Source organism: Cicer arietinum, chromosome 3, assembly GCF_000331145.2.
Source record: "Cicer arietinum cultivar CDC Frontier isolate Library 1 chromosome 3, Cicar.CDCFrontier_v2.0, whole genome shotgun sequence".
NCBI classification, from domain to species: domain Eukaryota; kingdom Viridiplantae; phylum Streptophyta; class Magnoliopsida; order Fabales; family Fabaceae; genus Cicer; species Cicer arietinum.
Genome location: NC_021162.2, coordinates 73,119,790 through 73,147,277, shown reverse-complemented (window position 1 = coordinate 73,147,277; position 27,488 = coordinate 73,119,790). Strand labels below are relative to the sequence as shown.

The window sequence follows — 27,488 nt, the reverse complement described above, 5'->3', positions numbered from 1 at the left end:
GTAATTACACATACAAGTGCTTTTGGATTTGGCATGAATACCCTTTAACTTTTTGGACCTAAGCCAAAGAGTCCTTTTGTGGTCACAATTCACAATTCAGTTTTTGAAACTTGTTGAAGGAATTTCCAGCAGTTGCAGGCACCGTTCATTCATCAAATCATGGTAAGGTTCCCCTCTCTCTCATTTCCTCTTATTTTGCATTACTAAATTATTAATTAATTATATAATACATTCATCGAATCATCGTTGCTTGATTTTATGCCTTCTCTCACGCGAATTCCCTATTTGATGAAAATTCAACCAATTAGGGTTTCCAAAATTATTGATGCTATAAACAACGATTTTAAAATGTGCTCGTTAATCCTCGTAATTTTGCACAATGCTCAAAATTATAAACAACGAGTAACCTAGTTAGTTTCCATTTTGAAGTTTTCGTGGCTTAATTAGGGATTTTCTACGGAATTAATATATTAGAGCATGCAGCATTGTAATGCATGGTTATATGCCATTTTTGTTAAGTTTTTGTTCATTATATACAGGATGGACATGATTCAGAAGACCCAAAGCAAAGCACTGCTGATATGACTGCTTTTGTAAGTTGTTATAAGAAGCTTGAAGTGTAATGCGTTTGTTCTATGATGGATTTGTATCTGTTTATTTTGATTATGTTAGTAACTTATTTGAGATGCCACCCTGATTTCTGATCATATTATCAACTATGAAGCACAAACACGAATACACCACTGACATATAGAAACCGATAATAATTTGAGAAAATAGAAGTGGTCGAATGTAACCATATGTGTCAGTGCGGGACACTGACATGTGTCGAATACTAGACAAATCTTTAATTTGGTTAGTTCACATTCCAACTTTCCAAACCCATTGTAGATAACTGGCTTTCTGCTTGCATCCCATTGTCTACCGCGAGAGATAAAAAATTAGTGTGCCTGATGGTAACATTTGAGAAAGATTTCAGCTCTAGCTTATGTTTTTTGAGCCATGTTGCTGTTTGGCCCAAAGTCTGCGGTGGGTTTGGGAGTATGCTAATTGATGTTTCTGCTGTTAACATCGGGGGATTGGTTTTAATTAGTTGATTTAATTGTTGCTTCTGCTTGTCAATTGTATTGACCTTTATCCCTCTTCTCTTTTTTCAGGTGCAAAATCTTCTTCAGCAGATGGTGAGTTGTATACTATAGGTTCATTGAGCTGTATTGCTTAACTTAAGTATATAATTAACTGCTGCTAACAACAAGAATTTTGTTTCCAGCAAACTAGGTTCCAAACAATGTCCGACTCCATCATTTCAAAGAATATCCTTTTCTGACACTCTTGAAGCTGTTGATATTGATAATCTATACCCATTGTTAAATAAAAATTGTTAAAGAAACTAATTTCAGAAAATGGTAATTCATGATAGTGATTTTGCTTTTCCCCCCATAAATTACATATCATTCAAGAGGGGCAATCACATGAGATCTAAAGTTTCATGCTATCCTTAACCTGTAATTTCAAATAAAAATCTTGCAAGGAATATCTCTTAAGAGTTGGTTGCGTATGTTTTGGTTATATGGTATTTAAATGGTTGAGTTGTCCATGTCATGAAAAATTAAAGTTGTTCTTTATAACTGTGCACAGTTGCATTTCAAACTTTTTCTTAATAGATTCAGTGCATTCATCTTACCGTTGTGCAAGATTTATGACCTTCGACTTTATGTGTTTTGTCTATGGGTTTGTGCATGTTTCATGTATATTGGCTAAAACTAGGATGACCATGGGTATGGGTTTGTATATGTTGTGTCATGAATGTTGGCTAAAACCAGGATGAGTAGTGATCCCAATTCTATTACACGGGCATCACCTAGTTGCCTGTTATTCCAAATTTTGAGGTAATGCTCTCCTTGACTTCATTGCACTTGACGATATGGGAAGCCGTATAAATGAGTTGGAGCAAAGCATCAATGACCTAAGAGCAGAGATGGGAGTGGAGGGCTCTCCATCACCTGTGGCACCTGCTAAGCCAAATGAAGAAGAGTCGAACAAAGAAGGTTCCGCTTAAGTAACATTGTTCAACTGCCCTTTTTTGTTGTCTCGAGATACATCAGGGTCTTGTCACTGTACCTTGGGAGTATAGAAGTTATTCATGGTACAGATATTAGGCATGGAACATATGAGCGAACTTTCTCATTTGTAGCTAAAGTTTGTCTTACTGTTGAAACAGTGCTGTTGACTAATTGATTCTCTTTTCAATTTGAAATGGGTTAGACCCGGCAATATTGGTGGAGTATAATTTCTGTTATATTGATTGCTTTGTTCCCCTCGTGTTGTTTTATTTGCGTACTCTGGTTGTTTAATTTATTCATTCGTTTTTAGATAGCAAAAACAGGGCAATTCATGTCCCTAAATTCAAGACCCCAATTATGTGAACGGTATTCCAAATATTATGAACTGCTGTTACTCGAATGTAGCTCCAGCAACAAAAAAAACATGATTTGTTTTTTGCGCCTTTCAATTTCACATCTGCTACCCACATGCTAGCACGAGTAAGTTATTAATAGCCTAACTTGTTCACTCACCCAGTGGCATCCTAAACAGTTGAATTTTGCTGTTAGTAGTGTTCCGAGAAGATTCACGCACATCCCAATGGGAACTGCAATCTCATGGAGCAAGATCCAAAATCATAAACTATTTTTGTTTATGGGTTGCTCATCTGTCTCTCATGTTTGTCCACTTGCTCCCAATACACTTCAGGAAACTAAAATCCGATAATACATTTTACACTGTAGGAAGATCGGTTTTGTTAAAAAAACCAAAAACATGAGCAAATGGGACGATGAACAACCATCTTTTTTTTTTCCTGTACGACCTTCAGTAAGAACTAAGGGGGGGTCAGAGATTATCACTGCTGCAATTCCATATGGATATACAAAAGATAACATGGAAAATTGAATTATTTGATTACTATTGACTTACAAACCCCGACAGTAGCTAAGTTGTGTAAATAAATAACATAAAATATACACTGTACTTGGAGAATTGCAAATCTGTATTCAAAACCAAGACGTATATGGTGGAGTATAGTCGTCTTATATGGTGTAGAAGACCTTGAACGTGTTCGTGTTAAAGTTGAGCATTTCTCAAGCACCAGTATAACATAGACCACACATGACATTTCCGATTAAACTCCTTATAAAATTATGTATAATTTTGAATGCAAAAATATGAATAAAAGTTATTAATATTTCCATCACTTTTAGCATTTCCAATGAAAGAAGCAAATGAAAAAAGACAATCCATTTACAAGAGCAACAATATCAGTTAAGTTTACATAAACTTGCTAAAATCAAAGGAGGAAACACCATCAAAAGTAAAACATACATAATAACTAGAGAGGAATAGTGGAAAGAAACTTGAAGATCTTCTTCTATTAAGTGTTACGGCAACGGGTGATGGTGGTGCAGCCGCGGCTGTAAGGATTCGCTTCTGCACCTTTCTGACAGTTGTAGTAAGATGCACCCTTATGAGAGCATGGCACAGTGTTCCTCTGGAGTGCTCTGTAGCTTATATATTGCGAGGTTGCTAATATACGCCGGTGAGACTCTGAATCCATTCCAAACTCACCATCTTCTATGCACTCTTCTATGGAGCCTTGGCATGTTGGTGTTGTCGTGGCCACCCACCTTAGACGGTGCTCGCTGGTTGCACCCTCTATGGTGGGAAAGATGGACATGGAAACCATTAACAAGTATAAAGCTAGTAGTAGGAGAAAAGAAGCATTTGACATTGTTTTTGTGGAAGTGGTGGTGAATGGTGAGTGTGCTCTTATTCTTCTCTATGCTTTCTAGTTTTTCATTCATTTTATTTCTACCATTTTATAGAAGAAACTTACTTGAAGAGTGGGAGTGGGTAAGTAACTTGTTTATCAAGTATTTCAGTTTTGTAACATGGGATGGACAACTTTAAGAAAATGTCACTCTTTTTTATCCTACTAAAGATCTCATGATATATTGTACGAGTGTTTAAGGAAAAAATTGAAAAAAGAGGAGTAAAATCTATGGGTGAAGATAGAGATATGAAATTTCACGGTAGGTGAAATATTTTTCTTAAAATAGATGAGTAGAAACCCATTGACTCAAAGAATATCATTTGCTTGAGTTAATCTGCATAATAATTTTTTGTAAGTAATTAATTTCATTAATTCAACCATTAAATTAATAGTTTTTATTGAGTAGATCAAATATGTAAATTTTTATAAAATTTTAATAGTATTTGTAAGTTCAATTCAACGACATATGATATACTTTGAAAACACAAGTAAATATTAATTATAAGATATTGAATTTTTGTAATTTTTGAAGTAACTTATGAAAAAAAAAATGTACAATTGTATTGATTAAATTTAATTTGAAGTAACTCATGAAAAAAATTTTGGAGAAAGTTTATATACTCTACACAAGTAGAGAGTTCATTATACACTTATACACTTCTAATTATTTTTCACTGACCCTTCTAATTATTTTGAAGTTAAAATGTGCTCCAATTGGTGAGAAGAAAGTTGAGTAAAAGATAAATAAAGAGATGTCAATACCCACCAAGAAAATGATGTTGAGAATGAAGGGGCATGATTGATACTAGGTTCGGATTCAAAGCATTAACTGAATAAACGTCCAAAGTTGAATATGGGCCTAAAATGTATGGACTACGCAAATGTCTAATTCAATATTGTGCTGTGTCTGGGCCCTTAAAAACTTGATGTTGGGTTTGAATTTATGTTGCCAACGACAGGCCACTAAGAGAATGTTTTTTTATCCCCAAAATTCCGTTGGTTAATTGGCATTGAGGACCAGCTTCTGGAAGGAATAGCTTGTGCTTATCCAAGTCAAGTTTCTTCAGAGGGAAACTTAGCACAACTACATAGACTAACATCACTATTATGGCTCAAATTTTCAAGAAATGAGGTTTATTCATTTTTTTAAATCATTTGAGTATAATCCATGAGATAGTCATAGTGAATTATTTGAAGTGGTATTATACCAAAGAATCTGTACTATATATATATTGGGGCAATTTTGAAGTGGCTCAGATACATATTGCTGTGTGAAATAATAAAATACAATTGCACCCTCCAAATTCTGGAAGAATAAAAGGCAACATAATACTTGTCATCTTTCCAGCTTGCTTAAAATCGCTTCCATTGGCGGCAGCTCCTTCGCAATTTGCTCCCAGTCAGGTATACCCTGCAAATGCATTACCATTTCTTAGTGTGTTTACATTACGAATTCGTCACACAAGATTTTCCCATTGAATCAAACTACTATATTGATAGTGTAAAACTTTTTATATCAATTGCTGACAATTACGATGTATGATTAATTTGAAGCACAGCAGTTTCTGCATGATCATAAAGCTTTGTAAATTACAAACAAGTCATTACAGCAAGCAAGGCATTCCTAATGATGAGAGTTGATTTTAATAGTATTCTTCAAATCCAATTATGTTAATCAAGTCTTATCCTTATCTAATGATGCTCATAGTTTTTGTTGACATGCAGCAAGCTAAGAAATGACAAATTCTACATGAATGGGAAGAAAAGCAAAACAAGTATGATATGAAATTGGACTTACTCTTCCTGATCTTCGAACCCGACCATCCAGACGCAGTATTATGTACACGTCTTCTCCAACTGGAACTCCTTCAGACTTCTGCTGATCCCTTATCCACCTAATTAAATTAGCACATGTTAGCATGTAACTATTTGCAACTCTTAGTACTTTCACTATGTCGATGCTATTAGTTTTTATATTAATTCATTCTTACAAAACCAGTGTATAAAATGAGGGATGTCTCCCACTTTTATAAACATGTGTTCAGATCATATCTCATACAATGTGGGATTCTTAAAACACTTTCTCGTGCTTAAGACTGCCGGAGAATGACTTGAGTGACGAATCGGATCTTGAATAGGCTCTAATACCATATTGTTTTTTATACTGGGCTTAACTAGCTTATAAGGTGTCTCCCAAACACATTTTCATACTTATCTCATCCAATGTTGAGACATTTAACAATGCTAGTTCCCTCCTAATTTAAACAATTAGACTAAAAAACTAGGCAATGAAATTGTATAGACAAGATATCAAAACTAAGTACCGTTCCCATTCTGCTGGCGATACAACCTCAGCCTTGAACCTAACTTCAGCTTTCAGTTTTGATTGTGCAGTTACAGACTGCGTTCGCTTCTCAAAATCTTCCTAGAAAATTTTTATGGTTACTTTTCATCTCATCAAAGAAACAATTGTTTTGGATAAAATAGAAGGGTTCATCAAGAGGCATGGTTATATAAATCTTACCCCAATGGATGGAAGAGCCTCAGCAGCCTTTGGTTGAAGACCAAAACCTTTCTTTTCAAATTTGGTTTCTCCACTTTCTCCCCAGATGACAGGAACTAACAAAACTCCACGTCTAACAAGATCGGTGCGAAATCTCTCTGCTCTTCGCAAAGCCATAGTCACTGTTTCTTTTTTCCCAGCTATTATAACCTAAAACCAAAACCTCAGTTAAACATAGAACATTCACGATGAAAAGATAAAGAGCAGAAGGGAAGGAATAAAGAGAAAACAAAAAAAGAATTTTGCAAACTAAAGAAGAACACAGGTACTGACTGGTCTAACTGTGTCCCTTAGCTGCACGAGTTCAACTATGCGATTGGTTGAGAGACGCAAAGGCAACCTTGATAGTGTCTCATCTCGGGATATTTGTGCAATTTGTTCCTCCTCTTTTTTATTTTCCCAAAGGAATAATGCCACAAAAACAACAATGCCTGCACATTACTGATTCAAGTGCTTAGTTGTTTAGTGAAGCAATGTAAAAGGTATTATCTCAGTTTTTACACACAGAAATAGTTTTAAAAGGAAAATCAGACACAGGCACACAAAAAGACGTACACAAAAAAAGAGTTAAAACACTAAATTTAGCAAATATAAACTGAACCTGAATTGTTTTTATCAGGAAGTTAAATAGGTCACTTTTCACCTCCAATGTTAATGGCAGCATTTCCAGCAGTTTCGGAGAGACCAGGAGCGCCATCGCCGCCTTGAATTGCAACAAATAGCCTCGGTAAAGTAAACAACAACGAAATTCCTGCAGCTGCTGTGAATGCTACATAAAAGAATCTCCTAATCCCACGAAACGGTGCTTGAACTTCACTGATAAGTTTTAGATCTCTTCGAAAACTGGAGCCAATATCTTGCCCACCCAGCTCGGCCTGGTTACATGGAAGAAAAGTATTAAGAATCAATTTTAAATAACTTAGCATTACAGAATCATTGAGAAGTGATTAGAAAACCTCTTCTTGTAGTTCTTTGAATTCAGGCAAAGCTCTGAAAGAGGCCAAGTCTGGATCATTGAGAATTGTACCAAATTTTAGATTGTATTCCCTCAAAGCAGTGCGGAGACAATCAGCAGCTTTCTTTCCTTCTCCTCTTCATAAAAATAATAACCAAACAACATCTAGATTAGAATGAAAAGGATGAAAAAACAGAAGTATAAGCAAACCAGCTCCCTGTGTAAATCAATTGCCTAGTCTTTTGGTTGCCAAAAATCTATAAACTCCACATAGTTAGGAATTAAAAGTCTAAAAATAAGCAAGGGCATCTAGAAATAGCAAGTGCATTCTTCGCCTTACCATCTTACAGTATACAAGTCTCATGACTTAATTAGTTTGCTCAATCTGACTGAACAAGAAGAACTTTACCAACTCAAAGGCCATAAACCAATGGAATGAATAATGGTTTAATTCATATGCACTGACAGTTTTAGTTTTTTATTTTTTATTTTTTATTTTTATCAATTATAACCGATCTTCAAAACATTTTGGCTTTTATTATATCTAACTTAAAATTCACGCATATGATGGTTTGTGAGACCTTCGGTGCATCAAAATCATTCTCATTATAAATTACCTACCAGAAACTATGGAATCCATATTCATTCATTGTAAAAAGATATTATTATATTGTACATTTATACTCCCTCCATTCCATAATTTTGGTAGTTGAAGGACATTGGCATTGCACACAGATTGAGAAATCATTTAATTGATGTGTATTTGTACTAAATTATTCTTCACTTTGTCATTAACTGTTTTACAAATTCTTATTTTTCAATGCAAAAAGCATAAATACTCGAAGAGTATAGTCGAAAAATAAAGGTCAATTATATTATGTATTTCTAAAACACCTATTGTTTGAAACAAAAATAAAATACCAAAACTAACAAAGATTTGGAATGGAGGGAATACCTGTATGCATGACAGCAAGCTTTGTTATAGAATGCAGCTTGTGCCTCTACAGGATTGGGATTCAAAGTAATCGCTGTTTCAAACTGTGTCAAAGCATCTTTAACCTGAAGAAATAGTCCATAATAAGTAAATAAACAGAACTTTGAATGCCCCACTTAAACATCATGGTTTGAATACAGAGAAAAAAAAAATTGAAGATAATAATGAATACCCTTCCTTTGGAGAAAAGCTGAAGACCCAAATTGACACAAGATTCAGCAGTTTGAGTATCAGTTTGTGGGGTCTGTGATGAAGAAGAGCATGAAATTAGTGGCAATTGAATCTTATTGCGTGAGCGTAGAAGAACGGTGTTGAAATGAGGAAGGGGAAAACATGGTTTTGTTCTAATTCTCCAATTTGATTCTGAGAAGCACATGAATTGTTGCGATGCAACCACTGCCATTGCCACCATGTTTCATACTATCTTGTTTTGTTACTGTTCTTATTGTTCCTTCTATTAAGGTGGTGTTATCCAAACATGTCACTAGGAAATGGATGGTTAGGATTTTAAGGTATTGAGATATCTAATTCTGATCTTACTACGTAGTTTCGCTTCATAGTACTCCCTCCAAGATAAAATATATATAAAAAGAGTATTTACTAAGTTCTTGTATCTAATTTTAATTTTTAATTAAATTTTGTTTATTTTATTCTATAGTACTAAAAATAATTTTAGTTTTAACTATAGTCAAATTATGGTTTGAAATTTGTAGTTGTATTTAAATATGATAATGTCCATTCATAAAAACAATGTGTTAATGTGATTTTGTCAAGCTTTTTATTATCGATTGTGGACCAAACTCAAATATATATTCATCCATAATAACATATACAACATCCATTTCACAAATCCCAACATATCAACAGAGGTTAAAAGATGACGATTTAAAATAAAACAATGAAGTTGCAAGGATTTGGAGAGAGGAAGAATGTGGTCTTTCTTCTTGATTAAGATTTATGTCCTAGAATGTGGTCTTTCTTCTTGATTAAGATTTCTGCCTAGGACAATCACCATCTATTGACTCACACTTTAATCACATCACAGTCACGATTATTGAGGAAGTGACAACCCCTCAATTCGACCAATAAACTCTCACTTGAAGATATATTTCAATTCATTTTCACATTTCAACCGCACCACAACCTTCTATCTAGTATGTTATTTTAGTAGGCAATTAAAGTTGAACACAACTTCATTTGTTGATAATTACAACTATCCTAATCATATTTAGTTTATTCTTTATTCTTCTTTAAATCTTCTTCTTCTTCGGTGTTAGCACCTCATTTTGAAGTAGATGTCTAAGGAAATAATAATAATTGACAAAAATAATAATCATTAACCGATTAAAGTTGTATTCAACTTAAATTGATTTACTAGAGTAACATACCACAGATAAAGTTGTTGTGTGATCAGGAGGTGAAGATCGTTTGAAATCCGTCTTCAAATGAAAGATTGTTAATCAAATTTAAGGGTTATGACTTAGTCAATAATCGTGACTATGATTTTATCAAAATGTGAGTCGAAAATAGTAGTTGCCGACAAAAGTAGTAATTTGAATTAAGAAGAAAAACTATGAAATAATTTCTAGTGGACGAAATTCTTCAATGTACTTAGATTATGACTAGTGAGAGATTAAAAGCATTTTATAAATGTTTTGAGTACAGTTTCTTTTTCAATAAAAGGTCTATTTTGCATTTTTATGCTGACCACATCAAAAGTTGTGTAATTTCTAAACAAGAGACGATAAAAATAGTAACGTTAACATGAGAATTTAATTTTGAAGACAAACATTATCAAACAGCTAGAAGTTATCTTTGGAGTTTATTATCTTAATTTTAGTTAAAATAAAGTCTCATGTCAAGTAATTTATATTTAGAAATGTGTATCTCAAAAGTAATTTTATGTGAATAAATATTATGTGGGAAATGATAATTAAAAGACTCAATTAACTTATGTAGTTTTAGAAATACATTATAATTTTAACATTCCAGGGAGAAATATAATGAACAATAAATAAAATCTGTTTGGACCAAAACATATTACCTAGTTTCAACACAGATCCTTCCGGTTTTATAAAAATACATTCATCTACTTGAGTAGAGAAACTCAACTATTGATATAACTGATTCTCACAAGAAATTTTACTTAATAGTAAATTCCTTTTTATTAAAATTGAAGGAATATTAGTTATTTTGCTCAATGTTGCGTTTAGCACCCTCCAAAGTATTCTTCAACAACATTGTGACTGTCATGGGACCTACACCACCAGGAACAGGAGTAATCCAACCAGCAACTTTAGATGCTTCCTCAAAATCTACATCTCCAACAAGCCTGTAACCTGACTTCCTAGTTGGGTCATCAACAGAATTTGTGCCAACATCTATCACTGCAGCTCCAGGTTTTATCCAGCTTCCTTTGATCTATAAAAAATATATATATCACTATGCATTAAATGAACTTTATATCAGGAAGAAGATTAACAGTAGTTATATTTGATGGAGTGTGAGGCCCTGAACAACAAAACTTTCCAAAAATTGTGTGGAGACAGGTATTGTAAATACCAATGTCAGTTACAGGAATATCTTTTAAGCTTAAAAGATAATTCTAAACAGCAGTACCAGTGTACCACTTCCATTTGAAAGTTTTATTTTCTGTCATATTTTAGACCAATAAATTGTAAACATCAGTCAAAATAGTCCCTGATTTTTGCACATTGTCATATATACATTATTGAAATTGTAAAAGTCATTCAATGTCAATAATTACAATTATGCAACGACTAAATATTGACAAACTAGTCCTTAAGAGACCTAAATTTCATAGGGAAAGTCTCAGGTGTGGTGACATTAATGTCGGATCAAGGTGGAAGGGTTGCATATTCAGTTAAGGTACCACATCATAATCTCTAATGATAAAAGTTAACACATAGACTATTTGACTGACATATTACAATTTCAAATGCGTTTGTCAGTTTGCAAAAATGATTGATGCTTAAAATTTTGCAGATCAATTTTCCTATTCACTCAGAAAAGAATCATCCAAGTTCAAAAGTTGACAAAAAACTGCACGTAGAATCAGAATAAAATTGCTTATAAATTAAAAAATGTTCTGCTAGTTACCATCTTTGCCTGTCCTGCTGCTGCAATAACAATATCTGCTTCACGTATGATACTTTCTGGTTCACTAGTATGTGAATGAACAATGGTAACCGTAGCATCTGCTTTCAAAAGCAGCAATGAAGCTGGTAATCCAACTATGTTACTTCTACCAACCACAACTGCCTTTTTCCCCTTTATACTTACACCACTTCGTGATAACAGTTCAAGACATGCCTGCATACAAGTAGTATATGTAAATAAGATACATGATTTCAAGAATGTAGTTCAAAAACTAACATGTAATTCTACATTCACGATCGGCAAGAGTTGTTAAAATCAAAATATAAATATTTGAGAATCAAGAGCATTTGCCTTGGGAGTGCAAGGAAGAAACAGAGGGTCTCTGCCTTTCATCGCAAGCTTGCCAATGTTCAAAGGATGGAAGCCATCTACATCCTTCCCTAAGCTGATTTCACTCAAAACTTTCTCTTCATTTATGTGCTTAGGCAATGGAAGTTGAACCAATATACCTACAGATATAACCACAAACCAATTCTTTAAATAACAAGACCTAAATCAACGTGTAATTTATTCTCTAAGTACCGAAATTTCAGAATACAGCAACAACAGACTAATACTTCAAAACCACAAAAATATATTCACATTACATTTCCACCCAAACCCTTATAATCTATTTGAGAGAAAGATTTTAGATAGCTAAGTCTATATTTTATATTTAAGATTTAAAAAGTTAATTAATAACTAATTAATCAACCAACCATGTACATCGGGGTTAGCGTTCAAATCATGGACATGCTTGATTACTTGAGACTCGGAAGCTTGTTCAGGAAGGTCGATGTCAAAGGATTTGATTCCCAATTCAGCGCATGCTTTTCTCTTCATTCCGACATAGCTTTGCGAGTCCTTTCTGCTCCCAACTATGATTACTGCAAGTCCCGGAACCTGAAATGTCTCGCGATTAATTGGGAAATGCGAGAGAATATGAAATTAAGAGAAGAAATAAAGGATGTGATACTTACCTTGCCGTATTTTTCAGAGAGGAGACGCACTTCATCGGCGATTTCAGATCGGATTGTTTGTGCCACGGCCTTGCCGTCGATTACGGTGGCCATTTTATCGTTATCTTATCGAGTGCTTTTATGTGGTCTACTGCCTGCGTTGCTTTTACGGTCGTTATAAATTTGGTTTATATTTTCTCCACATAAAAAAAAAAAAAAAACAAGAAGAAATGTAGTAATATTATTTATAATAATTGACTAATGTCCAATTTCAAACAATGAGAAATCTAGTAAAAAAAAAAATGAAAATTAGTTATATTTGTGTATTACTAAGTTTTCTATTTAGTTAATTATACCTCTTTTTATTTAATCTACGTATTCTTGTGAAATAATTTATTTTTTTCAATTGATTTTCTTATTTTATATTTTATTCATTTTAAAGATTAAATTTCATTAAAGAAAATGATAATTAATGTCATAAAACGATAAGTTAAGGAACTAAATATAATAATAATATTTTATAATTTGTATATTTAAATTTTCAAAAATTTAAAAATTATTATTTCCAGTACAGTTTTTATTTTTTGTATTCTTTAACATATGTCATTAGAATATTTATTAACAAATTTATTAATATCATAAGAATATTTGTTAAAAAAATAAAATTAAAGATTTTGCATTTAAAAGAATAAGTTTTAATTTATAAAAAGAAAAAAATTTAGGAAAAAATGAAGACACAGGTTTAATACATTTTTAAATCATAATATCATAAAATTGTCATGTAATAATATCATAGTAGATATTCTTGAACGACCAGGATCTACTACATTTAATCACATCACAATTTTACACCGGAGATTAATCTATACCCGTTATTTGATATGAATTTGTATTATAAAACAAGCAAGCGCAACACTACGTGATACTAGTATATAAAATTAAGTCATAAAATATTTATATTTTTATAATAAGTCATTTTTCAATTGTGATAAATAGATATTTAAATATATAAAATAACTTTATAAATTATTTACATTTTATGATAGTAAATAATTTTTTAATTGTGATGGATAGATAAATTATAATTATTTCAAATACATAAAATTATTAATAAAAACTTATTTAATTTTCTTAACATTTTTATTTATTTAAAAAAATATATGAATGTTATTTTAAAAAAATAAATTAAATAAATTATAAAAGTAAATTTATCAAAATATAAATTATATAATTTAATTATATATCAAACATTAAATATAATAAATTAATATTATTGTTATGATATACATGAATATAACTTTTTATCATATTAATATCATATTATTATTATTATGTACATGCACTTTATTCCTCACTTCAGGTCTCTGTTCTATTGTGTACATCGGACATCTATTGAAATAGTTGCAATGTGGAAATCAGAGAAAATAATCACCAATCAACAAGTCATCATTATCTCAGCATTGCATAATTAAGTCTCACTTATTTTCATTTTATTGTCTCAAAAAATTTGAATTTTTAAAATGAAAAGCAAGGGGGGTCTGTGTCCATCCTTTCATGATGTTTTCACGAGATAACATGTAGAAATCATGGACGATGTGTGGCCCAATTATAGTGTTTCTCTGAAACCTTGAAATGAAATAAAATAAAATTAATTAGAAAGGTCATCATAGTCCATGATTAAACATAGCAGTAGCCAGTAGTAAGTGGGAATTTGGGAGATAAATCATACTCAGGCAAGTGGGACCCGGGAATTTGAAATTAAATTATGTAAAATTAAATGTGAGTTTTGATATATTAATCTTTAAATATATTAAAATTAAAAAATAAATTTAAATATATATTTTATTAATTATTTTAGTCTTATTTTTTATTAATTATTTTAATTTGTAATACCATTAATAAAAAATATTTAAAGATGTATTTATAATTTTAATAAATTCAAATATTATATAAATACACTTAAAAATGATATACATGTTTCTGCTCTAAATTTATTTTTGGTCCTTCCTGTATACTCCTTTTCTGTTTAGTAGTATCAATATTCATATTATTGAATATTAATTTAGTCTTCTTGACTGTCATAATTAGTCCATGGGGCTTTCTAGAATTTGAAGAAAAGTTGCAAATGGCCAAACAGAGGTGTCACTTGGACCATACACCGTAGTTAGGCATCATATAACACATGAGTAAGCGCATTAATCGAGGAAAAAGAAAAATAATTAATATAAAACAGATAGGGAGTATTACACTACTTGCACACAATTACACTCACACATACTTTTAATTATATGATATCATGAGAATGAGAGAGGATGTATAATCCTGGATGAATTAACATTAGCTACTTAGATAGAGAGAAGAGGGATATTTTGGTCCTAAAAGTAATCCTTTTTTTTATTCGCTGCCTTTGTCCGTGCATATTTTGAGTTTATCTAAGTGTAGAGTTATTGGATCTGAATTGAGATTCGAGAAGATTCTAATCATTTCTCTCTTTTAAACTCAACAACTCTAAAATCTACGGACGGACATAAGACGAAGATCCAAATTTATTTACTTTAGCGAACTAGTTAATTTCTATATTTTCATAGCACATATTACAAAATTAAAATCCCCACTTCCCCTCACAATTAGCACTAACAAACAACAACACTAGCAATTAATACACAACTTTATAGCAATTGTCACATAATGGAGCAATATCCACCTTCATTATCATCATCATGATGAGCATAGTAATTCTTGATTGGATCAGACGGTGGAGGAGGTGGAGGCATTCTAGAGTATGCATGCATAGGCATGACAGGAGCACCAACATAATAAGAAGAAGTACTAGAAACAGGATAGGATGTGTTATAGCTTAACCCATATGGTGGTGGTGGTGGTGGTACTTGAGGAGGGTGTGAATAGTACATTTGTGGTGGATATGGGTAAACATGCTGAATTGGAGGGATATTAATAATTTCCTTGGGAGTAGTAGTAGCAACTTTTTCAAGTACATGTGCATCAATTGTTGTTTCTTTTTCTACTCCTTCATTATTAGATGCTGCAGCAGCAGAACCATTACCTTTGTTCTTCTTTTTCTTTTTCTTCTTCTTTTTTCCACCACTACTGCCATCACATTTATTATCACCATGTTCTTTATCTGAATCTGAATCTTCGCCATCACCTACAACATCATCTATACAACCTTGATCACCACTACCACTGTCACCATCTGGTTCAGTACTATTCTTCTTCTGGTTTTCTTTTTCCTTATTATTGTCAATAATATTTTCATCATTTTCAACCATTGATTTTGAAGGCTTTTTAGCTTTCTTCTTCTTATCAGCAGGAGGCTTTTCTATTTGTGGCCAAAGCTCCACTGATTTTCCTGATCTTGAAAGCTTCTTGATGAGAGTCTCAGCTTCCACGTTACCTGTAACTGTAACCTTGTGCTCCCGAGAATCAATTTCTGTTGTGTAAACCCCTGTCACAAACATATATATAATATGATCATTTCTGTAAAACATGAAGTGGTGATATGTATTCTTTTAACATGACACTAATACACTAATATATCTTCAGGGGATTTGAACTTTGTAACTACAAGTTACAAGGTCAAACACTTTTAATCTATATACTAACACCGAATACAATACTAACACGTTTAACACCTGTAATAATTTTAACACCTGTAATAATTTTAAATTAATTGAATATAATCAAGGTATCGTATGTATGTCAAACATAACATGCCTTCGATCAGATGTGAGCTTCTATAGAGCTTTTAACACTGAGGTGACACACATGGAAAATTGGAGATATATCTGTAAAAAATAGATCTCACCTGTATATATATATAATGTATAGTATAGTTATAGTATATATACCTTCAATTCCCTGAAGAATTTTCTTGACTCTCTTTGTGCAGCCATCGCAGTGGATCAAGACTTTCAAAACCCACGTCTGTGGAATGAATATCATATAGAAAATAATAATGAGTTACTAGTAATTAAAATGAAGGAATTATATAGAGGCAGATTGAAGAGGGAAAAGAGTGAAAATAAATGAAATAAGTTAAATACATGATACTTGAGGGTTTCACCGGGAGGAGGAACCTGTTGATCAGCTGGTGTGGCTTCCATTTGAAAGTTCGGTTGGTAGCTTGCTTATCTTAGTGGAGTGGAAAATAAGGGATGAAGAAAGCTAGCTTCTCTAATTGGGTGTGTTTGTTGGTTTTGCCAATGCTTTTAAAGACTGTGAGTGAGGAACACATGTACTAGTAGAGTACTGGTATGTACTACTAATTAATAATTATGGGGAGATATAATTAATTAATCAAATAAATGAAAGAAGAAAAAAAGTTGAAGAAGAAAAGTGAAACCACTCTTTTCGTGTTGGATGCCACATCCCCTTTATTTAACATATACTAGTATATCCCACAAAGCAAATACCATTATATATGCTTATGATATTCAAATCAGCAAAGTCACGTGACTCGATCCAAGGAGAATATTCACTAATCAAAATTGTGAAAATAAAATAAGTACCTCCAAAATAAGGGCTTGCAAGTGAATATTCACTCATTCAAAATTTGAACTATGATTTATTATCTTACGAGAGTTTAATATCTTCCACTAGAATTAATGAGTTAGTAAAATACACTATTATATTTGAATATAGGGTAGGATTTTTGCATCTTATTGATCAAGAGATGTGGGGTCTATGTGCTCCTTTTCCATCATATTGATCAGACGGTTAATTTTGATGGAGGCCTTCAATATCCCCGTTTTATGATATGAATAATGGGTCCACCATGGATATATTATTGTTTGGAGGTTAGAAGGTTCATATATGACTAACCTAACACTAGCTAATCAAAATATAAATGCCTCAACTAACACAGGCAAATTAAAAGTGCATATAAGTTTTTAATTTTCATCGCTATAGTTTCCAGCAAAAACATACATCCTTCGATTTAACCTTTGTATACACGCAATAATAACTAAAAGCTTCAAAGTATTGAAGACAATCACCAATTATTGTACGGCTTCTCCATGGCTTGGCCATTTTAATTTTGCAATTGCCTGATGAGTAGTTATAATTAAGCTAGCTAGTTTGATTTATACATAGCTGAATTGATGAGCATCTGAACAGCCTATCCCCAGAGAACCGTAATGTAAGGCAGCATCAATCACGTATTTAAAACTTTTAAAGTCGAATCATATTAAATATCAGCATCAATTCTGATGCTCCTAACTCTTTACTTTATTTGCTCTGTCAAATAAATGCATTGTTACTCACTCGTCTCTTATAGAAGAAGAGAGATCATTCGGACGTTTAAATTTGATGCCAAGTACGACGTGTGTAAGCTGAATAAGATTAAAAGTATTAATGATCGTGAACACGTTCCACATGTAATACATGTATTTTGATATTCAAACTCCCAAACGGAGTCTTAATGATCGTGAACCACCCCAACCAACTCAAACTAAATTCATTCTTTTGGAAAACAATTCAAGCATACAAATAATTATTAATCAATCAATATACTTGACAAAATTGTAATTAATCTGAGAAGAATAGTACCAAAGAGGGATTGCTTTAATTTTAAAACACTATCAACAAGTTCAAGAATACTATCTTAATTTTCAAGCCCAAAAAGGATAACCACAATGCACAGTATATGTGGCTCCCTCCAACCACCATACTGCAACCAGAAGTTAAAGATAAAAAAAAAAATGAAAAATATAAAATGATATCTCCTACTGCATAAAGATACTGTAATCACTTTATATACCTTCCGACTTGCGTATGCATGCATGTCATAGACCTCATCTTTAGTAATAAAATAGTGGAAGCAAATTGCTTAATACAACAGTGGTGCCTCGAAAAATATTAATTAATAATAAAACAATGGATTATGACTGAAGGTAGGAGTTGCACTTCAAACTATCGATAATTAGAAATAGAATATTAGTAAATGTTATCGAGTCTTTTGGCAAATCATATAGCAGCAACATTCAATGTCAATACTGCACGATATGATAATGGATACCAGGTTATCTTCCACTTAGTGCAAGCCAATGGTTTTAACAGGTATACGGACAAATGACCTTTGATTACCATTATCAATATTCCTATCTAGTCTACCATCCAAAGAGGCAAATGCCAACGACTAAGACAGTATAAGTCCTTGTCAAAATTATGGAGTAGCCAAACACAATATAGGCAAGTGGCTATGAACTGTTGTTGTTAAATGACTTCATACATAGAATAACACCTGAGGTAAGTGAAGCAAGAGTGATCAAGACTCCCTGCCTAGAAAGCCAAAACTCATACCATGTCAAGGGTCCAGTGACCCGAACCAAAACCTTCTGAAACTGTTCGTTCAAGTCATCTAGTGAACCGGTGTTGTCTATTACTATATCAGCTTTACTCCTTTTAACATCCAGCAGCATCTGAGCATTAACCCTGTTCCGACCATCCTCTTCACTAGACTTGTCTCTCGCCAAGAGTCTCTGAATCTGTGTTTCAGGATCAACCCACACAACAATAATGGGCTTCGTGAACCTGTCCATCTTCGCCTCAAATAACAAAGGGATATCGAGAACAATGACCTTGTATCCTTTCAACCACAACTTCAGAACTTCCCAGAAGATCCCCGAGGATATATACGGAGCCAACAATCTAAAACAACCATCACAACCAAAACTTCAAAAATAAAAATGAAAATGAGACCAAATACTGTATAATTCTTGCAACATAAATTTAGAATACCGATTGAGAAATTGACGCTTATCAGGATCGGCAAAAACAATTTGGCCAAGTTTGGGTCTGTTAACTTCCCCATTATCTAGTAGAATTTCTTCCCCAAATGCCGCAACGACTTTTTTCCATCCACCGCTCCCTTTCTTCAGTGCCTCCTGATAAATAAAATCCCAATAACCACCGAACTTCAGAGGGTTAGGCCCAAATCAAAAGCAAAACCTAAAAAGCTAAAAACATGAAAAAAAGAGAAACATACGCGAGCAACTACATCAGCATCGACAATGGGGATGCCATGAGACTTGAATAAATTGGAAACGGTGCTCTTGCCACTTGCTATTCCACCAGTCAGGCCAATAATCCTCATTCCTTCTATCAATCACTGCACCCTTGCAGTTTGTTAGCTATAAATTCTGAGCTTTCTTTCACTTACTCTGGTGAGCAGTGACAATCACGAAAAATATTACATATTTCAACGTGTACACACATAAATAACTCAACTAAGTATGCAAATTTAGGCATACTGTACAAAAACGTTTAATACTACAACAGAACAAGCGCAGTATACAACTGTATAAACACTACTCAAATATGTTTGTCCATTAATATAGGTACAATACCCCAACTATGCAGCAGTAGCAGTAATTACTCAAATGATGAAATTTGGCTACTCAAGTAACAAGTCAGGAAATAAACATGAATCAAACCAAAATGTTTTATTTTTATTTATTTAACAATTGAGCAATATTGTGCCTGAAGTGATTATAATAAATCTGAAAATGTTCAACTAGTTTGAGCTAAGTTAAAAATTGGATGACTCGGATTAAAACTCGGGTGGAGAAAATTAACATAACAGCCGATTACTAACTTCGGCCATTTCATAAAATAAAAAACTGAAAATGGCTTCCAGCCCGTAAATTCTTGAATCCATTTTCCTTCAGAACCAGATACATTCTTTTATTGCCTAATATTAAATCAAATATTTCAAACTGATTCTAAGGGAAATGCTTCGCTCACAGTTCTGCATTATATAGTCTATACCTGAAAAAGCTGATGCAAGGTCACTACACCAAGGTTGTGTTTGGATTGAGAATTTCAAGAAATTTTAAATTGAAGGGAAATAGGGAATTAAATTGAATCAATTCAGTTATTTTCATTTGTAATAAATAGATTCAGTATTTATTTTAAGAATTAAAACTTTATTGTCCATGCAATGCTAATCTTATGAACTAAGCTGGTTAAGGCATTTCTTGACATAGGTGGTGAACATCTACAACTCTACCAGTCCCCAAACAAGTTTTCAGCAAGTCAACTCTTCCCAAAAGCAAAATACATTCTAATTCTTAAAACCCTAATCCAGAATTTGAGATTCAATGTTAAAATCAGTTTTCTCTCGTCTATATCGTGGTATCCAATATCTAAACTACATATCCAGCACTGGAACCGTGACATTAATTACTGATATGCCAATTGGAATCACAAGACGTGCAATAAGCTTATGGAAGTGTTGACATTAACATTAAAAAATAGAAACGAAATCGTACCACACTAGAGGAGAAGGAAATTGAACCCTAAAGATAGAGGAGATCGAGATGGCGATGAAACAGAGCGGTCGACGGCGAGGATTCACGATTGTGCGACGACGGAAGATTCCGTGCAAGTTACACAAAAGATAGTACACTTGAAGCGCTTAAAATGTTATGTAAGATATAGGGAAGTAAGTAAATAATTAAATTAATAACTTACTAACATCAAGCGCATCTGGTGTAGTGGTATCATAGTACCCTCCCACGGTACTGACCAGGGTTCGATTCCCTGGATGCGCATACTATATATTTTTCACTTGTAAAAATTGTTCATAACGTTTTTTACTTTTTCATAAAATTGTTATTTATTGATAGAATATTAGAATATGATTGTTAAGTTATGGAAGAAAGAAAAAGGAGATGAATAACGTGAATAGTTTGGCAGAAAGAGTTGTGACACTGCTAAAAGCTTTTTGCCGTTCTGAGAATCACGTTAAGCAGATTCAAGCACAAATCATACTACACAACCTTCAATCAAACACCACCATCACACACCACTTCATCAACGCTTCTCAATCTCATAACCTTCTCAACACCGTTTTACCTCTCTTCTTCACAACCTCCCTCAGTCCAAAACCCCACATTTTCATCTTCAACTCTCTCATCAGAGCCTTCTCCCATTCCCACATTCCCCACATCCCTCTCTCCATATACACCCACATGCACAAAAACTCCATCTTCCCCAACAACTTTACATTCCCTTTCCTCTTCAAGTCACTTTCCGACTCACACCACTTCATTCAAGCTCAATGTGTCTACACCCACGTCGTAAAACTCGGTCATGTTAATGATCTTTATGTCAATAATTCACTTCTTGATGTATATGCTTCATGTGGCCGTTTCGCGCTTTGCCGACAACTGTTCGATGAAATGCCTTACAGAGATGTTGTGTCTTGGACCGTGCTGATCATGGGTTACCGAAATTGTGGGAGATTTGACGAGGCGTTATTTGTGTTTGAACAGATGCAGTATGCGGGTGTGGTTCCGAATCGGGTTACGATGGTGAATGCTTTGGCTGCTTGTGCTAACTCTGGTGCGGTTGAAATGGGGATTTGGATAGAGGATATGATAAGGAGGAATGGGTGGGAATTGGATGTGATTTTGGGGACGGCGTTGATTGATATGTATGTAAAATGTGGGAGAATTGAAGAGGGGTTGAGAGTTTTCAGTAACATGAAGGAAAAGAATGTTTTTACTTGGAATGCTGTTATTAAAGGGTTAGCTTTGGCTAAAAGTGGTGAGGAGGCTATTTTGTGGTTTAATAGGATGGAATTTGATGGTGTTAGAGCTGATGAAGTTACTTTGCTTGCGGTTCTTTCTGCATGTAGTCATTCAGGCTTGGTGGAAAAGGGTAGATTGATCTTTGGTGTTTTGGTTGATGGAAAATATGGATTTCGTCCTAATGTGAAACACTATGCTTGTATGATTGATCTCTTGGCACGGGCTGGTCGATTGCAAGAGGCTTTTGAGGTCATGAGATGTATGCCTTTTGAGGCAACGAAAGCTATGTGGGGATCCTTGTTGGTTGGCTCTAAATCTCAGGGTGACTTGGAATTCAGCGAGTTTGCGGCTAGAAAACTAGTTGAGTTGGAGCCTGATAACACTGCCTATCATGTTCAGCTGTCAAATCTGTATGCAGAGGCGGGAAGATGGAGTGATGTTGAGAGAGTAAGGGGAATGATGAAAGAGAGAGAACTGACCAAGGACTTGGGGTGTAGTTCTGTGGAGGTTGAACACCAACGGCATGTCAGTGAACTCTTGGCATAGTACTCACTCTCCAAGCTTTTTCATGCAACTTGTAAGTTGAGACTTGAGATGGAATGCTTGTCCCTCTACAACTGGTGTTCAAGGAACACCAAGTTATCTGTTACTTCTGTTAGGGGGCTGGTGTGCTACAATATGTATTTCTTGATGCATATTGACGGTTAGATTGCTGATGGATGATATTCAAGGATGGTATATAAATGATTGATTATTCACCGAGAAAGTAACTCACATGTGGGTTGGTGTTCCCGTTGAGCATCCTGAAAAAATTGCCGTTGATGTCAATGAGTTGCTATTAGTTAATTTAGTTTACAAAAGCACCAACACTAACTGATGAGTACACAATTTGACAGTTGAGATGATAATCCTTGTACTGTATTACTTGAACGGCCTCCACATTAACTGGCTACTTGCACTTTCTTGCAGATAACACGACCATTGAAGCTTGACTTCTGGACTATTTGGGCTGCGATATTCTAGGCATTCTCTTACCCAACCTTGAATATCTTTTTATTGGATTCTTATTGCAGACTTTCCCATCAAATGTTATTTTGATCACAATACCTTGTAAGAAATTTAGGAATGGAAAACACATTTGTTTTAACTTATATCTGATGAAACAACGGAAAGCAAAAGTGATGAAAATTTGAAATGGTTGAGTGCAGATCATGTTATTTATTCGTCACTCTCTATCTTTTTTTAAGATACATCTGAGTAAGAGTTGATGATTATGTAATGTATAAAGTAAGTAGACACAACCGATAATTATATTTTCAATGACATGAAAAATAAAAATAAAAATCATTTAACATTTTTATAGGTCTGGATTTCCTAGTATAATTTAACGGAAAAAAAATATAATGATTGTCAATTGATTCTCTTCACATCTGAATCAACCTCGAAATTGAGTTGGAGTTCGGGAGCCTTGTGAATTTGATATTTGCAGACATAGTTGATATAAGGTGCATAATGGTGGCAATGCCTATTTTATCGGGCTTCTAGTTTCTAGATTAGTCACGTAATAAAAAATGAAGAAAACTCCTGTCGAAAAGAAAGTTTAATGTTGGATCCCAGCTGCATAGTAACCGCACCAACGGAATAAACAAATAGAACCTGAACTGGATCTGATCCACGTTTGGCGCTTGATCTTTAATGATTTAAGCAGAAATGTGCGGGATGTGAAGAATGTTCACTTGTATTATTTATTTCTTACAAAAGGTTCGCTTGTGTTATAAGCATTTGAATAGCAAGATACAAGAAAATAAGACAACTATGTGAACAATATCTCACCACAAATCTTATCGGTTCCTCAAGAATAGCTCTTATTTATGTAAGAGGTTCTTTGTTATTCTATTGCAGTTGTTAATAATAATTCTTTTTTTCCTAAAATTTCATATAACGTAAAAAAAACTAATGTCATATGAATCAAATTGATAAGTTGTTAGGAAAGTGATTGCTTGCTTTACCACAGCTTTCAATATTTATTAGTATTAAAAAAATAGTGAGCTATATAATTACAAATATTACAATGGAAGCAACAAGATCGACCCATAGTAAACAATAATGGTGTTTGCGTACCTCAGCCTCCCATCGAATCCAATCTATTACTAATTACACATTTACACTCATCATCTACTTCTATTATTATTACACGGTGCATATTCCTGTAGAAACAACCCTAACTAAAAGATAAGCGTCACCAAACTACAGGATTTCATCTCACAAGGCTGTTCCTGGCTTTAAAAAGTTCTGATATTCCAACTGGGTCATTTCACCTCCATGTGCTGGATGGAATTGGCATCTATAGAAACTGCACAAAATAATCAACTGCAAATCATTACCATCATATAACATGAAAATACTCCAATGCACAGATTAATGGGAAAGGATTTGTCTGAAGAGGCACAAGATTATATGCACAGATTAATGGGAAAGGATTTGTCTGAAGAGGCACAAGATTATATGCACAGATTAATGGGAAAAGAGTAATGCAACAAATATGAATAAAATTATATGTAGAAAGCTAGTCTTTGGAGCGATCACTTCAATTGAATCATTAAGTTAAAACTTGTGACAGTATTACATCAAATACACTATAATCATAACTCACAAAAATCTAAAGGTAACCACACCCTTACTCTCTTTTCAGACAAACTAACTTTAGAGCAACTTTTTCCATACTACATTTCATCCTATCATAAAAAGAGAAAGTATGAAACCGTAGTAGAAAACTTGGACTTCTCCAGCTCACAACATGGTCTCTTTATTCAAAACCATCAACTCAGCAATACTTAAAAGTTGAAAAGGAATAACATTATCAACTGCATTCACTAATATAATAGAACCTAAAGTGTCATATATAAATTGAATAGCTGTCGTCTACAACTTATAGGCAAGATATAATTTGTCATTTCCTCACATCATACCTTCCATCCATGCCAAGAATTATGACTGTATTCTTTTCGAGACCAAATGCAACTGTGTACTGGGTGCCCTCATGTAAGTGAAACCGAGCCACTGACCACTCTGAATTGAAATACTTGGGCAACACTCCTGCAAGAGCAGAGCAACACTCGATCAACAAGCAAAAAAGAGAAATGAATTGACACCTATTTCTCTTTGTAACTGAGGGGGAAAATTTTCCATAAAACGGAAACGTGATCAACATCTCCAAGACTCAAACACGTTCTCCATTAGCAAAAATAGCAAGAAATACTCAAGTTGATAAAAATCGGGAGAAAATCTACCTTTAAATTTAATGAAGGAACGAGATGAGCTAGACGGGGCAACCGCTGCATCTGAACTCGATGAACTTTGAGACTTTTCATGCTCAGAGACACCGGAATTAACCTTAAGGCTAAAAACATGGACAGTACCCTTGTCACTTGAAACTGCTAGCCACTGAGCAGTAGAAGAAAATGCCAAACTAAATATCTCAGCTGCATTGGCACCCCTTCTTACCTAAAAAATCAACTAAATTTATATACAAGAACCAAAAATGTCTCAATTGCCCACACATTATAACATAAATAAGGTAACAAAGTTGCACATTAAACTTTAATAACTACATAGATAAATAAATGCTAATCAAATAAAATAAACATGATTAACAAACAAAAAACACCACACAGTAAATTCAATCTTTAAAGCAAAGAACATAAATAAGGCACCAAAGATAGACATTAGACATTAACTACATACCTAATCTATTATAATAAACATGATTAATAATTAATTAACAAAAAGACAACGCCTAGTGATCACCATACTTCCTGAAGTAGTGTGCCATGATCCGTATCATAAATCCGAATCAGCGTACCCCTGACGCTGGCGGTGGCAATTATCCGTCCATCAAGTGTGAGAGCGAAACAACCTATTCTTGAATCATGAGCAGAAATAAACTTTGTCTTCTTCTGCGCAAAGTTTTCGACGCGAATCTGACCCTTATGCAAACCAGGGCAAGCAAGAACAAGAGAATCAGACAAGTGTGAAACTGCACATAGCCCCTTAGGGTTCGCGATTGTTTCAATTTGATGCAACAGCTTTAGGTCAACGAAGTTGTAAACGAATATCTTCTGTTCCACAACGACGATAATTCGATCCCGCCGGAGTCGAACGCCGCGAACGGCGGCTCGGAAAGAAAGTTCACCGATGCACCTCCCTTGGTGATCGTCCCATATCATGACTTTGTTGGGAGGGTACTGAGGCTGAGTTCCACCGCCAACAAGTGCCAATATGTTGCAACGGAAAAGCATCTCCACGTGGGCGATTCCTCCGCCATCAAACTCACGGCGGAAGAGTTCACGGAAAGGGTCGCAGTTGAAGATGCGGAAGCCGTTATCTGTAGCGGCGGAGAAGCAAGCGTGATCTTGGTTAAAAGAAAGTTGAAGGAGCAACGGAGGTGGCGGTGGTGTGGTGGGGCAAGATTCCGGCGAAGAGACGGGGGTGTGGTGGGACGGAGATTGAGGTTGAGAAGACATTAAAGAATCGAAATCAAGGGTTTGGGATTGGTCGGGGAGAAAATTAGGGTTCGAATCTGTATTGGGATCAGAGTTGGGGTTTAAGAGTGGCCATTGAAGTGAGATTGAAAATTAAATGATTCGAAGCTTCGTTCTCCCGCTAAGCAAGACACGTTTATCACTTTAGTAGCACTCAGTTCAGTTAACAGAAATGATAAAAAATAAAATTAAACAAATTTTAAAAAGAATAACGCCGTTGCCGGGGATCGAACCCGGGTCACCCGCGTGACAGGCGGGAATACTTACCACTATACTACAACGACTTCTTGATGTCAGTTAGGTGGTTATGTTTATTATAACGGAAATACATATTCTGCAAGCTGCATAGATTAAATTTTGTTCTTTAAATTTAAACTGAATAAATATTACATTTAATCAATCAATTTGATCTGTTTTTATTTCTAATTGCTTACAAATAACAAACCTATCTATTTACTATTTTTATTAATTAATAGTTAACGCATCGATCAAATAAGACATGTGTCACATCATGATTTATTTCTGATCACTTGAACAAGTGCTACAATTTAATTTGAAATAAAAATGATGGTTATCTATATTAGGACATTTGAAGACCATGATGAAATCCTAATTCCAACATAGTTTAGTTCTGTCTATATGTATTTAGCTTTATGTTTAAAATCAATCCATAAGCAATCAAGCAGGTGATTGGGATCCATGTCAAGTTCATGAAAGTAAATAAATAATATTTGATTGTCCTGCAACATTCAGAAAATTATTTATTCATGTAGTTTCTGCCCCCAACAAGAAAAGGATAGTGTGCCATACATGTGAATTTTTCATTTGAAAACTGTTAAGTTTAATCAAGGTATATATATATGTGCAACCAAATACATAAATTGCAAACAATCCTTTTCTTGCTACAGCATGTAAAGGCAAATAAATTATAGGGAAA

The 27,488-nt window shown here is 34.0% G+C and overlaps 8 protein-coding genes and 2 non-coding genes across 11 annotated transcripts; 3 read left to right on the top strand and 7 right to left on the bottom strand.

Annotated features, from left to right (window-relative positions):
• The first annotated feature begins 8 nt into the window (after positions 1–8).
• Positions 9–2,317, top strand: LOC101509496 (heat shock factor-binding protein-like). The gene is made up of 5 exons (XM_004494306.4): positions 9–162; positions 540–593; positions 1,158–1,181; positions 1,271–1,313; positions 1,917–2,317. Exons 1-5 carry the CDS (start codon positions 160–162, stop codon positions 2,057–2,059), a joined length of 267 nt encoding a protein of 88 aa, XP_004494363.1. The 5' UTR covers positions 9–159; the 3' UTR covers positions 2,060–2,317.
• A 905-nt stretch (positions 2,318–3,222) lies between these two features.
• Positions 3,223–3,990, bottom strand: LOC101509166 (rapid alkalinization factor). Its single transcript, XM_004494305.4, has one exon. The coding sequence runs from the start codon at positions 3,782–3,784 to the stop codon at positions 3,428–3,430; it is 357 nt and encodes a 118-aa protein (XP_004494362.1). The 5' UTR covers positions 3,785–3,990; the 3' UTR covers positions 3,223–3,427.
• A 1,010-nt stretch (positions 3,991–5,000) lies between these two features.
• On the bottom strand, positions 5,001–8,908 carry LOC101508843 (protein LOW PSII ACCUMULATION 1, chloroplastic). The gene is made up of 9 exons (XM_004494304.4): positions 8,511–8,908; positions 8,300–8,403; positions 7,346–7,481; positions 7,033–7,264; positions 6,663–6,820; positions 6,351–6,539; positions 6,151–6,251; positions 5,625–5,721; positions 5,001–5,237 (listed from the first exon to the last, which is right to left on the bottom strand). Exons 1-9 carry the CDS (start codon positions 8,748–8,750, stop codon positions 5,163–5,165), a joined length of 1,332 nt encoding a protein of 443 aa, XP_004494361.1. The 5' UTR covers positions 8,751–8,908; the 3' UTR covers positions 5,001–5,162.
• A 1,425-nt stretch (positions 8,909–10,333) lies between these two features.
• LOC101508530 (bifunctional protein FolD 2) lies at positions 10,334–12,637 on the bottom strand. Its single transcript, XM_004494303.4, has 5 exons — positions 12,478–12,637; positions 12,217–12,400; positions 11,810–11,967; positions 11,459–11,671; positions 10,334–10,759 (listed from the first exon to the last, which is right to left on the bottom strand). The coding sequence occupies exons 1-5, from the start codon at positions 12,568–12,570 to the stop codon at positions 10,523–10,525; spliced, it is 885 nt and encodes a 294-aa protein (XP_004494360.1). The 5' UTR covers positions 12,571–12,637; the 3' UTR covers positions 10,334–10,522.
• Positions 12,638–14,984: 2,347 nt separating this feature from the next.
• Positions 14,985–16,697, bottom strand: LOC101508205 (uncharacterized). Its single transcript, XM_004494302.4, has 3 exons — positions 16,521–16,697; positions 16,326–16,401; positions 14,985–15,922 (listed from the first exon to the last, which is right to left on the bottom strand). Exons 1-3 carry the CDS (start codon positions 16,578–16,580, stop codon positions 15,138–15,140), a joined length of 921 nt encoding a protein of 306 aa, XP_004494359.1. The 5' UTR covers positions 16,581–16,697; the 3' UTR covers positions 14,985–15,137.
• A 1,691-nt stretch (positions 16,698–18,388) lies between these two features.
• Positions 18,389–20,895, bottom strand: LOC101507896 (dephospho-CoA kinase). Of its 2 annotated transcripts, none has more exons than XM_004494301.4 (4): positions 20,748–20,895; positions 19,463–19,585; positions 19,216–19,361; positions 18,389–19,125 (listed from the first exon to the last, which is right to left on the bottom strand). In XM_004494301.4, exons 2-4 carry the CDS (start codon positions 19,568–19,570, stop codon positions 18,675–18,677), a joined length of 705 nt encoding a protein of 234 aa, XP_004494358.1. In that variant the 5' UTR covers positions 19,571–19,585; positions 20,748–20,895; the 3' UTR covers positions 18,389–18,674. The 2 variants fall into 2 exon arrangements, with proteins under 2 accessions (XP_004494358.1, XP_012569485.1); XM_012714031.3 differs by having other exon boundaries at positions 19,463–19,637; positions 20,748–20,881.
• Positions 20,896–20,958: 63 nt separating this feature from the next.
• On the top strand, positions 20,959–21,029 carry TRNAG-CCC (transfer RNA glycine (anticodon CCC)). Its single transcript has one exon. It is a non-coding gene; the product is annotated as a tRNA-Gly (tRNA).
• An 85-nt stretch (positions 21,030–21,114) lies between these two features.
• On the top strand, positions 21,115–23,161 carry LOC101507580 (pentatricopeptide repeat-containing protein At5g43790-like). Its single transcript, XM_012714072.3, has 2 exons — positions 21,115–22,587; positions 22,980–23,161. The coding sequence occupies exon 1, from the start codon at positions 21,150–21,152 to the stop codon at positions 22,554–22,556; it is 1,407 nt and encodes a 468-aa protein (XP_012569526.1). The 5' UTR covers positions 21,115–21,149; the 3' UTR covers positions 22,557–22,587; positions 22,980–23,161.
• Positions 23,162–23,991: 830 nt separating this feature from the next.
• On the bottom strand, positions 23,992–26,692 carry LOC101490901 (autophagy-related protein 18a). The gene is made up of 4 exons (XM_004494867.4): positions 25,823–26,692; positions 25,301–25,514; positions 24,980–25,106; positions 23,992–24,363 (listed from the first exon to the last, which is right to left on the bottom strand). Exons 1-4 carry the CDS (start codon positions 26,531–26,533, stop codon positions 24,273–24,275), a joined length of 1,143 nt encoding a protein of 380 aa, XP_004494924.2. The 5' UTR covers positions 26,534–26,692; the 3' UTR covers positions 23,992–24,272.
• A 71-nt stretch (positions 26,693–26,763) lies between these two features.
• TRNAD-GUC (transfer RNA aspartic acid (anticodon GUC)) lies at positions 26,764–26,835 on the bottom strand. Its single transcript has one exon. It is a non-coding gene; the product is annotated as a tRNA-Asp (tRNA).
• Between the last annotated feature and the right edge of the window lie 653 nt (positions 26,836–27,488).